The 15,795-nt window shown below is 61.9% G+C and overlaps 2 protein-coding genes across 6 annotated transcripts in view; one reads left to right on the forward strand and one right to left on the reverse strand.

Annotated features, from left to right (window-relative positions):
• CSNK1D (casein kinase 1 delta) overlaps window positions 1-2,465 on the forward strand; it is a 36,863-nt gene extending 34,398 nt beyond the window's left edge. The window contains exons 9-10 of one of the 2 annotated variants that reach the window (XM_052658174.1): window positions 1,521-1,674; window positions 2,399-2,464. In XM_052658174.1, coding sequence (XP_052514134.1) covers window positions 1,521-1,610 — 90 coding nt within the window. In that variant the 3' untranslated portion in view covers window positions 1,611-1,674; window positions 2,399-2,464. Of the gene's footprint in view, window positions 1-1,520; window positions 1,675-2,398 lie in introns of both variants that reach the window. The other variant, XM_052658179.1, reaches the window with a different exon arrangement.
• SLC16A3 (solute carrier family 16 member 3) lies at window positions 1,803-13,279 on the reverse strand. 4 transcript variants are annotated; one of them, XM_052658171.1, is made up of 6 exons: window positions 9,664-9,680; window positions 6,628-6,764; window positions 5,374-5,621; window positions 4,783-4,926; window positions 3,729-4,493; window positions 1,803-2,840 (listed from the first exon to the last, which is right to left on the reverse strand). In XM_052658171.1, exons 3-6 carry the CDS (start codon window positions 5,594-5,596, stop codon window positions 2,587-2,589), a joined length of 1,386 nt encoding a protein of 461 aa, XP_052514131.1. In that variant the 5' UTR covers window positions 5,597-5,621; window positions 6,628-6,764; window positions 9,664-9,680; the 3' UTR covers window positions 1,803-2,586. The 4 variants fall into 4 exon arrangements, with proteins under 4 accessions (XP_052514131.1, XP_052514132.1, XP_052514130.1 ...); XM_052658172.1 differs by lacking the exons at window positions 6,628-6,764; window positions 9,664-9,680 and adding an exon at window positions 13,235-13,279; XM_052658170.1 differs by lacking the exon at window positions 9,664-9,680 and having other exon boundaries at window positions 6,628-6,836.
• Window positions 13,280-15,795: the final 2,516 nt, after the last annotated feature.

Raw genomic sequence — 15,795 nt, forward strand, 5'->3', positions numbered from 1 at the left:
CTACCCCCTGACCTGCCTGGCAGGCTCCGTGCTCAGGAGAGCAAGCTCTGGGTCCAAGCTTCCCCCTCCTCCCTGCCCCCAGGCCCTGTCACCTCTGAATGGGGTGCTTGGAGCTCCTCCTAGGGACCATGCCCACCCCCATTGGCTGGGAGCTACAAAAGCAGCACACCCCTTGGCACCACTGTTTGCAGGGATGTTTAGGGTTACAGGGGCGTGTCCTTTGGGGAGCCATGAGGGGTCCCTGCAGGTCTAGGCAGCTGCCTCCCAGACTGCCATTGGCAGAATCCTGGGCAGCCACTGACAGCAGGGTCTGCCTTCCTGCCAGGCTCTCCCAGCGTGGGCCCGCACATGTGTCCCAGGGTGTTCTCCACACAGGGTGGCAGGTGCCCCAAGTTCTGGCAGGGCGCCTGGCTCATGTGCCCCCCACTTCTGATTTAGGCAGATGTGTATGTGTCCTCCAAGGAGCTGCTAAGGGCCTGTGAGAGTGGGCTTAGCACACGCATCTGTGTCTTCATGGGAAGCTGGGTGTGAGCCTCCTCCGGTGGGACGTCTGGAGGACTAGGGAGAGCCCTGTCCATTCCAGAGCACTGACCGCTCTCCTAACTGCTTTTAGGGCCATTGGCCCTTGGCAGCCACAGCTTCCTGAGGACAGGAAGTTTTCTTTCTCTGTGTCTTGGGCACAGCTGGAAATGTCTGGAACCAGAAAACCAGGCAGACCGAACTATCTGGTCACCCTCTCCCCAGGGTTAGGGTTAGACTGCAGGTCAGTCTCCAATCTGGGCAGAGCCCCTGCATGCTTTAACCAGCTAATGTGGGGGTAGGGGGCCTCAGGTGCACCGTAGGGTGCATGGATCCAGCTCCAGACCAGCCGTGGGTCCCACCCCCAGGGGAGGGACTCCCACACCATCTCAGTCACTGAACGGTATACCCAGTGTGGCTGTAGAGGGTCCCAGATGGGAGTAGGGACGAGTGAGGCAGCTTCGGGTGAGAGTGAAAGGGTGGTGGTGTGGAATACAGGGGCCCTGATCACCCCCACAGCTGGTCCCAAGAGACCCAAGAAAACTGAATGACTGGCAACAGCCAGGCCAAGGTCTTGCCAGGAGAGAAGGGGGTATCGTGATGAGGGCTGGGGGGGGTTGGGGGAAGGGCACAAGCAGGCCACCCACTCGTGCTCTTTTCCCTGCCCCACTCCAGTTCAGAGACCACAGGTGGGGCTGACAAGTTGGGTGCTCATGGCTCAGCTTTCCCAGGGGCTGGCCCCTGCCTGGCCCACCTTGCACAGGGTGAGGTCAGTGGATGCAGGGCTACCACCTGACCCTTGCAGCTGCTCGCACTGCCCACAGCCCAGGCAGAGGGGAAGGACAGAAAGGATGAGATGGGGCAGGGTGCTGTAGGCAGGCTCCCGGCTCCCTCATAGAGCTCAAGGGCCAGATGGAGGAGGGAGCCAGCAGCCCCCTTAGGGCAACACCTCTTGGGGAGGGGGGCCCAGGACGTGAGCTTTTGCTTGCTTTTCGTTTCAGAGGAGCAGGGATGTGGCATCTCTCCGGCTGCACGCGGCCCGCCAGGGTGCCCGCTGCCGTCCCCAGCGCCCTCGACGCACCACCTACTGAGGCGGCCCCAGCGGCCTCTGACCGGGCTCCCAGCCACACAGGCCGCCGCTGGCCACGAGGGCAGGTGGGTGTGAAGTACCCAGGGCAGGGCTGAGCAGGGCTGTTCGAAAAGGACAGGGACCAGACACCAGCCCTGGGCGCTGACCACGTGGGATGACTGTCAGCTAACCAAGGGGTGAATAAACAAAAAGCAGGCAGACCATTTTTCTTCAAACACACACCAGTGAACAGAAACCACATGTACATCCCAGCCTGGGTGTCCACATCCCTGCTGTGTGGCCCCTTCCCTGCCGACCACCAGGGTGCTATGTGAACACGCTGAGCCGTTTGAGGTCCAACAGGACAGGGTCCAGAACAAGCAGTATTTAGAAGGCTGACGTGGCTGACGAGGACCGAAACCACTTTGTAAAAATAAGCAGGCTGTCTTTTGAGAAAGACATTTGGGGTCAACGGTTAGACCGCTGTCCCTAAGTAAGAGCAGGTTTATCTCAAACCTTTCAGAGGTGAAGGAGGGAGCTTTGTCCACTAAGACGCTCAAAAAAGGGGTGGGCTGGGGCACACGGGAGACCCAGTAGGACAGGGCGCTCATGGGCACGTGGGGAGGCCTGTTGTGGCAGTGCCCGCTCCATAGCTGTCCCTGGCCCCGCCCCTGATTAAAGTTGTGTTGTCTCCAAAGCGTTGGGTCTCTGGGTCCTTGAGCCCAGCAGTGGGCACTGGGCTCCCTGGGGTCAGCAGGTGGGGTCCCTGGTGCAGACGGCTCATAACCTCGCGGCTTGGCTTCACCGCAGATCCGCCTCGGAATGACACGTTCCCACCCCGCCACCTCCCCTGAAAAACACTGATCGGGTGATGATCCACTGCCCGGGCAGCCGGCGCGGAGCCGAAGGCCCCGCCCAAGCTGGTCCTGTTTGTGAAATAAATACGAGCGTTGACGGTCTCTGTCCAGTTCCCTGCACCCCTGCCGTCCTCCCCAGGCTCAGACGCTCGTTTCCGGGGTGTGAACCACCTCCCCGTTCTTCTCAGGCTCCGTCTTCAGGAACTGCTCCACCTCCCGGGAGTCCACCCTCACATCCTCTGGGGGCTTGTGGCGCTCCTCCTCCGTGGCCGTCTCGGGCCTCTTCCTAATGCAGAAGAAGTTACCCAGCACCAGCACGAGGGAGGAGGCCAGCACCTCGGCCCCCGCCAGGATAAACACGTACTGGTAGACGTGCGTCGCGTCCAGGAGCTTACCTGCAGTGCAGGGAGACAGGGTCAGCCCAGGGCTGAAGCTTCCACCCCCAGTCACCAGGATAGCCTGGGACCCTTAAGGCAGCCACCCTCACTGCCCACCACCCCCCAACCCCGCCCCAGGCAGCAGAGACCCAGAGGCTAAAGCAGAGTGGATCTGACAAGGGTTTAGAGCAGAGCCTTGAGTAGGGGCCTCATCCAAGGCCACCTGAAGGGTCTGACCCTGCTGCCTGTTGCCGCAGTGGCCTTCACAGGAACCACCTGGACCCCAGAAGGACCCTGGGACCCCAGTTCAGGCACCTCCTCACACCAGAACCCTGGCCCCCCCACCCCAGGCAGGAAGAGCGAAAGGCCCCAGGTCAAGTGGGAGGTAGAGGGCCTACAGGGTTGGCTGGAGAGACCCAAACCCAGGTGCAGAGACTTGGCAGGGCCTTGGCCACGCTACTCCCACATCCCCACCCCTATCTTCTCAGCTATCAAAAAATAAAGCAAAAGTCCAGGGTAACAGAAGCCAACCCTGGCCTCAGCTCTGAGTGTCCCCGGGGTGTGGGGACAGCCAGAAAGGAGGACCAGGACTCCAACCCTAGAGCCATCGCCATGGCTCAGGCCCATGGGCTTCTTCCCACAATGAAACCAAGCAGGTCCTGGGATGTGCAAGAGGCTGTGTTCCCCCACTGAGGTCAGCTGCCCATGTGCAGAGATACATGGTGACCTGGCTAGACAGGGGTGGGAGTGGTGGTGGAGGCCTTTCCAGCTAAGAGCTCCCCAGGGTGAGTCCCCTCCCCAGGAAGAGCAGGTGTGGAAACTGCCCAAGGGCCTAGCCAGGCCCAGGGAGGGAAGGCCGCTCGCACCCCCACCCCCACCCCCCCCGCACCCCCCACCAGCACTCACCTCCGGACGGCGGCCCAATGAGCACAGCTATGGCCTCCAGCAGCAGCACAAGGCCAATGGCGCTGGAGAACTTCTGGGTGCCCACGATGGCCATGAGCACCTCGAACTGCAGGGCCCCCACCATGCCGTAGGAGATGCCGAAGAAGATGCAGAAGACCACCAGCCCACCGTAGTTGCTGGCCGTGGATCCCGTGAGGTCGGCGAAGCCATTGAAGAACATGGCGAAGCTGAAGAGGTAGACAGAGTAGGGCCGCACCTTCTTGAGCCCCGTGATGAAGCCGGCGGTGGGCCTAGCAAAGATGTCGACGAAGCCCAGGATGGTGAGCAGGAAGGCCGCCTGGGTGTCAGGCACCCCCAGGTCCTTGGCGTAGCTCACCACGAACACAGGTGGTACAAAGAGCCCCAGCACCATGATGGAGGCGGCCAGGGCATAGATGACGAAGCCACGGTCCCTGAAGACGCTCAGGTCCAACAGCCGCCGGGGCGGCCGCTGGGGTGCAGGCCCCGAACCTGAACTCTGCCGGGGTGCCTCCAGGGGCCGCATGAGTGCGGCGCACACGCAGCAGTTGAGCAGCAGGCCACCCAGGATGAGGAAGCCGCCCCGCCAGCCATAGTGGTCCTGCAGCACCTGCCCCAGCGGGGACAGGGCGCACAGGAACACCGGGCTGCCTGCTGCCGCCAGCCCGTTGGCCATGGGGCGCCGCTTGTTGAAGTAGCGGTTGAGCATGATGAGTGAGGGCTGGAAGTTGAGCGCCAAACCCAAGCCTGGAGGGGAGCAGGCAGGTGAGTCAGGTGTCCCGGCCCAGGTTCTCCCAGGCACAGGCACCCGCCTGAATGATTCACGTGTGGACCTGAGGCATCCAAGTGAGGGGACTCAGTGTGTGTTCAGAGCCCCCGACACCAGCCCACGTGTCTGGGAGAGACGGGGAACAAGGGACAGATGGGCGCCTGGCAGGGACACCCCACAGCTGGCCTCCCCCAGGAGGTCCTATCTCTTCTGTCAACAGGAACCACTGCCACCCAGCCACTCCACTCCTGGCGGGGCCTCACTCACCAGTAAGGACCCCTGTGGTGAGGTAGAGCTGGATGATGCTGCCACAGAAGGACGCAGACACCATGCCCAGGGACGCCAAGAGGCCGCCTGCAAGCATGACTGGCCGGCAGCCAAAGCGATTCACACACACGCTGCAGAGCGGGCCTGGAGGGTGAGGGATAGCAGCTAAGGCGCGGGACCAAGGCTGTCCATGCTCAGGGAGACCTGCCCCTCCCCGAGGCCCCTACAGCCCGGCGCAGGAGACACAGGGGCACCGCAGTCGCGTGTCAGTTCCTAAGTAAAGCATGGCTCACAAGGAACGGTCCCCACTGGGGGCATCTCTCCTGACTGGTCTGGGCAGGCAGCGAGGACGGCTCTGGGATCCAGCACGGCTGTGCGGATACGGCCCTCTGGACAGGGTCTCAGACAGCTTTGGCCGTGCCAACCTGCCCTCTGGAGACCCCTCGAAGGCTTCCCACCAGCTGCCTCTAGGGACCAGGGCTGTGGACACTTGGATGCACCACCCAGCCCCCAGCCCCCAGGGCATTTTGCCCAGAAGTGAACTTGGTGAACTCTGAGAGGTGGTCACCTGGCATGACAGCCCCTGCTCACCTGTCCCGTAGAGCATGGCCAGCAGGATGGAGGAGATCCAGGCCGTGTCACTGTAGCCTATCCCAAACTCTCGCATGAGTTCCTTGAAGAAGACACTGACCGCCTTGGGGAAGGCGTAGGAGAAGCCCGTGATAACGAAACAGCCCCAGAGGATGGCCCACCCCCAGCCCCCATCCGGGGCCTTGATGCCGGTCGGGCCGTCGTCGATCACTGCCCCTCCCATGACCAGGAGGGCTGATTCCGCGTCCCTGAGAAAGAGGAAGCCAGGCTGACTCAGTTGTCAGTCACCCAGCTGCAGCCCAGCAGCGTGGGGACACAGGTGTAGCTGAGGGCGGGCACCCGACAGGCCGCCCCTCCCTTCAGGCCCTAGCCCCCAGTAGGAGCTCAGCTCTGGGCCGGGCCAGCCACCTGATGTTACCTGAGAACCCTGCCTCTGCCCCTCACCTGCACTGGGTGCAGGGCAGCAGGGTGTGGGGTGACCAGAGCTGCAGCTCCTCCTCCCTCCCCTGCGCAGGCCTGGCCTGCTCCCACACAACTAGCTCTAAAGGGCAGTGGCTTTTTTGGGCTCAGCCAGGTCTCAGGTTACCTCTTGAGGAGGGCAGACCCCAGTGGGGAAATCAGCCATGCTCTGGTCTCCTGCCTGACCTTGTGTCGGGAAGCCGCGTGGTGCTAGCCACCAGCACCTCGGGCAGTGAAGCCAGGACTGGTGGGGCCTGGGGCTCGGTCTGTGGTGCTGTCCCTCAAGACCTCAGTCTAGATGTGGCCAGCCTTGCTCTCCCACTCCCAGGAGGACAGGGCTTCCCCATCCTTCCCACTCTGATCACACTGCACCAGAAGTGAGAGTCTGAGGAGGCACACACAGTGCTGTGCAGGGACTGAGTGGGGGAGCAGACGGGGAGGCTGGGGGTCACTGTGCTGGCCCCGACTTGTCCCATCCTGTTATCACCCACCTACCTCTGTCCGGCCACTGGAGTTTAACTCTTCTGGTGAGGGAACGGTGGGAAGAACAGCTTCCATCCAGCCCACCAGAGCAAACCATTGCAGCCCCCAGGCTGCCCAGTGGAAGCTGGCCACACCCACTGTCAGCCCCAAACCGGCGGAAGCCTGGGGTCAACTTCCCTCTTTTAAACCCCAGGAACTTAGCTCATTTGAGGCCCAGGAACTTGATTTCCACCTGGAGATCCTCCTCTCCCCACCCATTTTCATCCCCGATCCTCGCTCCAGAAATCCCCAAATCCCAGAAATCAGCCTCACCTTACAGAAGCTGTTCCAAGGACAGAGTAGGCCTCTTTGCTGCAGGCGTGGGCAAGGGAGGGCTTGGTGGATCCAGCCACTCGCTGCCCACTGAAGCTCCGTGTCTCCCCACCCGCGGTGAGCTATAAGCCAGCTCCCTGGTGGAGGAAGCCCTGATAGGTAGTATCTGCCGATTTCGTGGTGTAAACACTCCTACCTGCGTGATGCCCAGGGACCTCCTGACCAGGGCAGCTGCACAGCAGCGCCGCTGCCCTCCTATCAGCCCGCCTGCCTGGGTTTCGTAATCTATCCTGGCTCCACCCCTTGCCCCTTTTCCTCGGATCCTTGTTGACCTGGCACAGCCTTCCAGGTGGCCAGTCCTGCATCAGAGGCTCCACAGAACCTGGGACAGGACTCTGGAGTGAGGACAAGGGCCTCTGTGCCCGGCCTGTCTGAGCACAGCTTCAATGTGCAGAGCAAAGGAATGTGGGGAATAAGACCCACCCACCCCCACCTCCAGCCTGCCCCCCAGCACCCTGGCCACAGGGGCTGTGCCCTCTGGGGCCCCTGATTCAGTAGTCTGGAGGGATCCAGACTCTGATTCAGTATGGGGAAGGGGTATCCAGGTTGTGATCCCGCAGTGGAGTTGGGGGGATCCTGGGCTTTGATTCAGAGGGTGTCTGGGCGGGGGCGGGGGCGGGGTTAGGGGCTTTGTAGATGATTGCAAGCAGGAGCTGTTGTCTGAGCACCACCCTTTGATGGTTGGACCCCAGGAGCCAGCTGGCTATCAGGGTGATGACAAGGCAGATACAGCCCACTGGAGCAGAACAGCAGCGCTGCCATCACCCCCAGACTGGGCCAGAGGTCCACCTTCAGAGCCTGTACTGCTTCTCAGCTGGGCCAGGGCCACAGGCGCCACTGGGAAACCCAAGAGAAGCCCTCACCTCTCCCTGCACTCAGACCCCGGTGTTCGGAAGACACCTGGACTTCAGTGAGCAGGATGGAGGGTGTGTCTGAGGCCAAGAGGCATGCAGCCATCTGGGGACACAGCCAAAAGGTACACGGGGGCACCCCAGTCAAGGGAGCCCTCATCCTCCCGCAAATGCAGGCACAGCCCTGTGACCCGGTGCAGCCCGCTGGGTGGCCACCTCTGCATCTGAGGCCACACACAACCCGGGACAGGACTGGAGGAAAGACAAGGGCCTCTGCGCCCGGACAGTCTGAGCACAGCTCCAGAGTGGCCCACCCCAGGTTCTGCAGAGCCCTGCCTTGGATCACATGGCCACATGCCTGAGCCTGGCATGGGACGAGTGGACAAATGTCATCCCAAACTCACTGGGTGCCGTGGGGGTACTGAACCTCTGCCCTTCCCCTTGTGAGCATTAAGTTTAAAGGGTCTCTAAGGTACGTGCAGCTGAGTGATATTAAAACAAACAAAAAACAACGAAGTATATTCTTAGGAATGTGAATGCTCTGCGATGCAATGACACTAAGGCAGAAAACATAGGAATCCCTGACCGAGGACTCCAGACAGTGGTCGTGATTGTGGTCACGGCGACACTGAGGGATTGGTTGTCCTCAGTATCCTGGCTTGTTTGAGGTTATGAGCTTTGTAAAGTAAATCAAATGGATCATGTGGAGGCCAAAGAGGAGAGTGTGTCTGGGGTGAGCAATTAGGAATAGCCAGACACTTATAAACCCACGGTTATAAGACAGGGCCTCCCTCTAAGATCTCCCTGGTTCCATCAGCCAGGCCTGGGGCACCAGGGGAATCATGGGCACCACAACCTTTGAAGCCCTATTCTCTGCCCGCCAGGGCTGGGTCCTCCCTGGAGGCCTCCAGGATCTTGAGGAGAAAGAACATTGGGGAGGGTGAGGAGACAGAGGGACAGGTGCCAAGGCCCAGAGGCAGGAGGGTACAGCGTGTTCCAGGACCTGTAGGGGCCAAGGCTCACACAAGGAGGGGGCCATCTCGCACTCCTGGATCCAGGTCATGTATGGTCATCTCTCCCACCATCCCCTGAACACCCCAGAGACACTGCTTTCTCCCGGCTAAGCCCCCAGTCCAGGTTGCAGCCACGCTGAGATGACCCCCACCCTGTTCCCCACATCAGATGGTTCTCGAAGGGAGATTTCTAGTGAACTTCAATTTGCAGTGGGGGAGGGTGTGCAAGCAGGGAAAGATGATGGAGAGCAGGGGTCTCTAGGTTGGGGGCAAAGGGGATTCACCCAGAAGTGCTCTGTGTATTTATGGCGAGGGGTGGGGGCAGCTAAGATTTCCAAGAGCAAAATGGCCTCATCAGGCCAGCCTATCCTGTGGAGGAGGCAGGCTGGGGCACAGGCTGGCTGACACTCCAAGGGAAACCTAGGGTGGGAGGAGCGGCCCCCTCGGGGACTGGTCGGGGACCCTCAGCACAGCACAGAGGGAGGTGGCGCCAGCACATCTGTTGGCACGTGCCGGCTGGCTGTCCTTTCAGTGACATTTACTCTCACAGGGAAGCACGCAAACCACGTTCCCAGCCTAGAAATAACCCACCCTCCAGGCCTCGGAAAGCTGATCTCCCAGGTGGGTATGTGTGCCCACTTCTGGGTCAGGTGAGGCTCCAGGGGCTGCTCCCAGGTCCTGGCCCAAAGAGGCACGTGTACAGAGATCCCTCTGAATGACCCATCCCTCGTGCCCTCCTACATCAGGGGCCCCTGCCAGCTGCTGCCTCAGGGACCCACTGGCTCTCTGGGTGAGGGTCCTAGCTGGCGTGAGGCTCCAAACTTCTGCATCACCCCTCTTCCCATGGCCCCCTTCTCTGACTACATTCACCAGTTTTGAATGTCCTTGGTGGCGAGGGTGCCCAGCCTCACCCCCACCCCTACATCTCCACCCAAAGAGCTAGTGCAAACCTCATACCAGCGTGTTCCCAACCTGACCCCACGCTCCCACCTCAGAGTCAGCCCTGACCATGTCCTGGTGGCCTCACCACCTTCCGGGCCCCTTCTGCCACTCCATTCCAGCCACAGGCTTGCTGCCCCTTAGGCCTCTATACTGGCAATTCCCTCACCCACCTCGGGTCCTGGGTCTGTGGCCTGTCAGCCTCCAGGGCAGGCCATGAACCAGGAAAGGGGCATTCAGTGTAGGGGGCCTCCAGCCCCAGAGCCTGTGGCCTGTCCCACGTGCTTCGTTGGTGCACTTTCCAGCCTGGCCAGTTACCTAACTGGACCTCTAGTCCTTGGAGACTAGCTCCAGGTGGGCGGGGCAAGAAAGGGGCAATTACATTCCTTCCTGACTCTTCCCGCACCAGGAGGCTTGGAAGACATGCCTGAGCAACAGGGAAACAGCCCAGTGAGGCTAGCTCCTGGCTCCTCAGGCCTCAAGGCCCCTGAAGCCCATGGGGGTGGCTGTACCCTCAGGAGGAGGGAGGGGCTCCCCTTCTTCTTTTGCCTGCCGTCCCTGTTGTGCACAGGTAACCAGAGCATTCAGGACACTCTGATCAGAGTGCCTGTCTCCTTTCCAAGAGTGGGGACAGGATGAATTTCAGCGCTTCCCTCATTGGTGTTTGGAGCTGTGACTGGAGGGAGGTGCCTGAGGCTTTTTCTGGGGAGGTGGGAGCTGGGCAGTGGGTGAAAGTCTGATCCAGGCCTTCTGAGCCTGGCCTGGGCCCTCCACCCCACCTTCTCTGACCACACACATGCCCAGCGCTCCCACAAGCTCTCCTGTGGGCTCATGTCTTGTAGGGGCCAGTGGGGTGGAAACAAAGGTCTCATTCACCAGACTGGACACTGCTGCCCAGGCCAGCCCCTAGCTCTGAGTCATTCTCCACCTCCATCACCCAGTTATGACAAGAAGGCCATTCGAGAGTGGCCCTGAGGATGTTTTTTTGTTTACCTTGTTGGGGGGCCTCCTCCTCTAGGAAGCTCAGAGGGCAATGGGGAGGGGCTTGAAGGTAGCTGAGCAGGCCCAAGCTAACCCCCCTCAGGCCTGGACCCAACCCTGCCCAGCCTGGCCCTGCCTAGGCTGCCCATCCACGTGGCCACCTTGTCCCACTCAACTTCCTGCAGCGCACCCCCGCCCCAGCCCTAAACTGTCACCTAAGACCAAGGCCCAGAAGGTGATCTCTGTGTCAGCAAGACCCACCAGCCAGGAAGGGACCCTTCCACCAAAACTGGGTTCCTAGCTCCCACCATCACCACCTGCGGGCTTTGGAGCAAGTAGAAGGTGGGGGGTTTGGCTGAGATCAGAACGGTTGGGGAGGGGGAAGTCGAACCCTGGCTGTCCCCCACCCCCACCCTAGGGAGCAGGATGGATGATCCTTCCTATTTCAGCTTCCGGCTGGGCAGGTGGGAATCCGGCCGACCCTGGGGGGCGCTGGGGGCAGGTGGGGGTGGGAAGAGAGGATGCTCCGGGCGGCCCCGCCCCAGCCCCGCTGCCAGGCAGCGCGCGGGACGTGGGGGACGTGACCGCACCAAGGGAGGAGACGCTGCCGTATTGCCTGGAGTAGACGCCCTCCCTGTCCGCTACCGTATTGGCCAGAGCGCAGGGCCAACACGTAAGGCCACCCAGGGTCAACGAACCCCTGAGCCGCACTAGGCATCCCAGCGCGCCAAAGGGGACCCCGTGGTTCCCCCCGGGCGGGGCACTCTTCATTGTTCCCGCGTTGGAGCTGGGCCAAGTGGGCGCGGCCCGACGCTCGAAACATTGACTGAGAACTCTGGGTCTCCGTGACCGGCTTCCTCTCACGGCCCATCGCACAGATGGAGACTGAAGCCGGGAGGTCTGCGCTCGCCGAGACGACGCCGGCAGGAGCCCCAGGCCCTGTCCGCTCCCGCCCCGCCCGGCCCCGCCCCTGCGTCCGGGCCCAGTGCCCGAAGCGCCGGAGGCCTGATCCCGCCTGATCCCGCCTGATCCGGAGGCGCGTCCAATGGACTGATGGCTCTGCCTGGCTGTCTTCTCCACTGGCTTCCTCGCAGAAGGGCCGCGGGGGGCCCTGGGGTCGCTCTACTGGGCTCCTCACCTCCAAGGGGCGGCACCGGCCCCTCCACACCTGCTAGGTCCCTGCGAGTCCTGCCCTGGAGCAAGCCAGCCTTGTCCTGCAGACACCACCAGCCAGAGAGTGGGGCCCCACAGACCCTGCTCCACACGCTCTCCCTGGTCAGTTTCCTGAGGAGCATGAACGCCTGCCTCTCCTCGCTGCCCTTCAAGCAGAGGTGTCCAGCTGTAGTGAGTGAGAGCTGAGTTACCTTCTAGGTATCAGGCCCTGCCCAAGGTCACATGGGGTCATTACAGAGCCTGCCTTGGGATCTCCTTGGGCCTCCCAATGTCCAACCTAGGCACTGACTATACCACAGACTGGGCAGCAAGGTGCCAGACCTGTCTGGGCACTGCCACCGCCATCCTCAGAACCCCTTGGGGACAGACCTCACACCATGGGAGCAATTCCTTAAGCTGAGCCCAAGCCTCTGTCCATCAGTCAAGGGGCTGAGTCCATCCTCCAGGACACACTCCTCCATAAGCCCGTCCCTCCCAGCACCCATCTGACAGTCGAAGACTTCCTGAGCCTTCAGAATGAGGTGCTGGACCCCAGAACCCTCCAACCCCCACCACACCCACTCCTCCTCTTGACTTTGGACAAACCTCTCTGACCTAGGTTGCATAAAGGCCATAGGTCCAGCTGCCATCCTCTGTCCCATGGACCACTCAGCCTGGCCATGGTCATAACACAGAGTGATTGTGTCGTCCCAAGCACCTCTGGACGTACAGCCTAGTGCCTCTGGGACAGAAAAGCACTTTGGCCCCAGGGGCTGTGCCTGACCCTCTCCCAGAATCCAGGCAGCACTCCCTGCCACAACCGGAGGCCATTACCCCCACTGCTTCCCTCCCATTCACAGGCCTGCCGGCTACTGGCTTGGGCCAGCATCCAGGTGGATGAGTTGTCAACCCACTTTGCAGATAAATAAACCAAGGCCCCGAGGCCCCACCTGGTTTTCCCAGAGCTCGGGACCTGGGAGGGGAGTGAAGTGAGCTCGGGGAGTCCAGTCTGATCCCAGAGCGGGTTCCCTATTTATCTACCCAGGTCTCGATCAGAACCCATTGCCTGAGGGCAGGTGTGGGTTGGTGAGTGTTTAGGGCGGCGGTGAGAACAGGAAGGAGGTGAGCCCTCGGGTACTACCACCCCACCCCACCCCCCGGCCCGGAGAATACGTGCTCCCCATTTCCCCCCCGGGAAGGGGGCCCGGGCCAGGCGTTAGCTCCACCAAATATAGCCGGCGCGCCCAGGCCATACGCAGCGAACTGAGCTATTTATACCCGGAACCCTCTCGTCCGCCCCACAGAGCCGCCTCCTGGCGGTGCCCAGCCTCCGAGGGTCGCTCGACGGAGGGGCGCCCGGAGGAGCCCGGGAAGCCGAGGTCGTGCAACCCAGGTCCGAGGGCTCAAAGGGGTGCGGCTGGCTCCCTGGGCTCCTCAGTGAGGCCCCCCGGAGGTGGGGAGCTCGTATGTGCCCGGCGTGTCCCCAAACCAGAAGGGTGAAAGGCAAAAAGCGCGGACCCCCAGATCGCCTCCAGTCCGGAAGCAGACTCAGCACCGGGGCGGCTGGGAGAGTCCCGGTCCCGGAGCCGCGGAGCATCGGGCCATGCCTACCTGCTGCCGCTCGGTAGCCGCGCGCCTCTGCCCGCCTCGCTGCCAGGCGCCGCGCCGGGGGCGACTCAGTGCTCCGGCCGCTCGCGCGGCACTTCCCCAGTGCACGTCACCGCTGCCTGGCGCCGCCCCGCCGGGACCCCGCGGGAGGGGCGACCCAGTACTCCCCGACGGCGCAGACAGCGGCGCGGACTGAGCCTTCTCGCCGGATCAGTTCCGCTGCCCCGCGCCCTCAGACCGGCCCCCCAGCCACGTCAACCCCTGGCGCTGAGAAGAGAGCCCTGGCCCGCAGCCCCCTCCCGCCCCTTCGTCTCCCACTCTGTGCGGTCTCGCCTCTCTCTGCCCGGGCTGGTACCGAGCGCACTGGGTCCCGCGTTCTCCGAGGCACCGACCCCTGTCGCCCCCCGCGCCCGGGGCCGCGCTGACAAGTGAGCGTGCGCACCCAGCCACACCCCACACCACCAAGAGCACGCGGAACCCGTGGGACTCCCAGCTCTCAACTCAGCTCTGAGACTTTGCAGGCCACCCTAGCCAAGCCCCCTGGGATCTGCGCCCCCACCGAAACCTCTGCTTTCTCCAAGGCGGGCGGCGCCCCTTTTCCTGGGCTGGGGAGGAGGGGGAAGGCGAACATCGCCCGTCCCCCCACCCCGCCTGAGTGATCTTGGTCAAAGATGTCATCCTCTCTGACTTCCGTTTCCCCTGTGGAGTCAAATACAACCGCTGCTCCTCCAATCGAGCTCCCAGAACCTGGCTGTGCTGGGGGATGGTGGGGCCCCAAGGCGTGTTCCCCATCGCCATACTCCGCAGACCCTCATTTAAGGGGAGATTTAATCGCAGCCGGTCCTAGGCAAAGTGCTTCAAGCCCGCTTTTTCTCATCTGCAACATGGAAAGAACTAAGGTTTAAAGAGGAACCAGAGTGGCCTGGGCCCAGGACACCGCTTGGTGACTGGTCTCAAGTCACAGGACACTTTCCACGAGACACCCAAGTGTTCAGGGACTTCAGGAGGCCAAGCAATGGTGTCTCTGGGGTTTATCTCAAAGATTCCTGTTCATCCCAGACAGGGTGACAGAGTGAGCATCCCTGGGTGCATCCTCTGGAGGATTACCCCCTCCAGAGGCCAGTGGGGTGGCTGACCCCCCTTGGCACAGTAAAGAAGGGTGGGCAGAGGGTGGTGTGGGCCTTCTAGCCCAGAGTTCACCATCCAACCACTCCTTCGGAGACACCAAGTCCACTGAGGACTTCTGATCTTTTTTTTTTTTCCCCCGAATGCTGGGAGACCACCCCAGCACCATCCCCTGTCCAAAGAGCCCTAGCAATCACAGAGGCTGGGCCAGGTGTTGCTGCCACCCTGGCCTGGGGCCCAACCACCCTCACCCCCACATGCTAGAGAGGTTGCCACATAGGCATGCATATACAAGACAGCAGGGAGCCCAGCCCAAGCCCTCCAGCAGCAGCTCTGCGTAGCCCTCCCAGGAGAAGCCCCACTGAGTTGGCCTGGACCCTGGGTGTCTGTAGGGGCCCTTGGGAAGGAAGAGGGTCCCCATAGGGTCTCAGGTGATACCCCCACTTGCCTGCACCAACCAACAACGAGCACGGGCTTCCTCACAGCTGGAGGTAGAAGGTACACCAACCTGGGAGGGCATCTGTGGGGGTGCAGGGCAGAGCTACAGAAGAGAATCCCACCCCTGTACTGAGACTTCAACCTTTGGGGTGGGGCATCTCCCTGCTCTGCCTCAGATCATTTAGACCCACACCCTGCCCTGCGTGGGCCCCTCCTGCTATCACCTGGATGCCCTACCCTATCTTCATAAGACTTGGGAGCTGGTGCCCCACCACCACCACAGGGACCAGAGCCCCAGGCCTACAGCCCCCAACCCCCATCTCCTGCCCCCAAATGGAAGAGCTCAGGGTGGCCAACGAAGGGAGACAGATGTGGTGTGGCTGGGGTCCTCCTGACTGCTCTCAGCGCCCCTTAAACTAGGGCTGGGTCTTCTCTGAAATCTGAGACCGGGGAGATCTGAGACCCAGTGCTCTGAGAGAGTTCCTGGGGCCCACCCTTGCTCCTGCAGAAGGAGAGAGACCCCAAGGGTCCATCTGGGAGGGCTGGGGATGGTTATCCAGGGACACTGTGTCCCTGCAGGAGCCCCAAGGAGGGAGAGAACAGTTTCTCAGACCCAGGGCCCCTCAGACATGGAAGACCAGAGGGGAGAGAGGGGGCAGGCTGATCAGGCACCTGCTTACCAGCCCCCGCCCCCTACCCCCTAGCAGCAGAGGGATTGTCTCGCCCAGACGTTGGAAGTCCCCCTAGCCTTGACTGGGAATGTGAAGGAAGACCAAAGTCGGGTAGCAGTGATGGCTGCTGTGTGTGGCTCTGCGTGGGAAACCAACCTGCTGCCAGTCAGTGGAAGGGCAGAGCAGACTCCTCCCAGGCCCTCCCCAGGACCAGGGCCCTGGAACGGAGGGCCAGGAACCTCCGCCACCTGAGACCCTCGGCCTTCCAAGCCCCGACCTGCCCCTGCGTGCTTCAGTCTTCTTTTCGGGACCAGGAGCCTTAAGCACAGG

The sequence above is a fragment of the Budorcas taxicolor genome, chromosome 19 (genome assembly GCF_023091745.1).
Source record: "Budorcas taxicolor isolate Tak-1 chromosome 19, Takin1.1, whole genome shotgun sequence".
Taxonomy (NCBI): Eukaryota; Metazoa; Chordata; class Mammalia; order Artiodactyla; family Bovidae; genus Budorcas; species Budorcas taxicolor.

Excerpts from the sequence above, each read along its gene's own strand:
- SLC16A3 (XM_052658172.1), bottom strand. The coding sequence starts at position 5,596 with ATGGGAGGGGCAGTGATCGACGACGGCCCGACCGGCATCAAGGCCCCG. Across the intron at positions 4,494-4,782 it reads CACCACAGGGGTCCTTACTG|GCTTGGGTTTGGCGCTCAAC; the intron begins GTGAGTGAGGCC and ends GCTCCCCTCCAG. Across the intron at positions 2,841-3,728 it reads CATTGGGCCGCCGTCCGGAG|GTAAGCTCCTGGACGCGACG; the intron begins GTGAGTGCTGGT and ends CCTGCACTGCAG.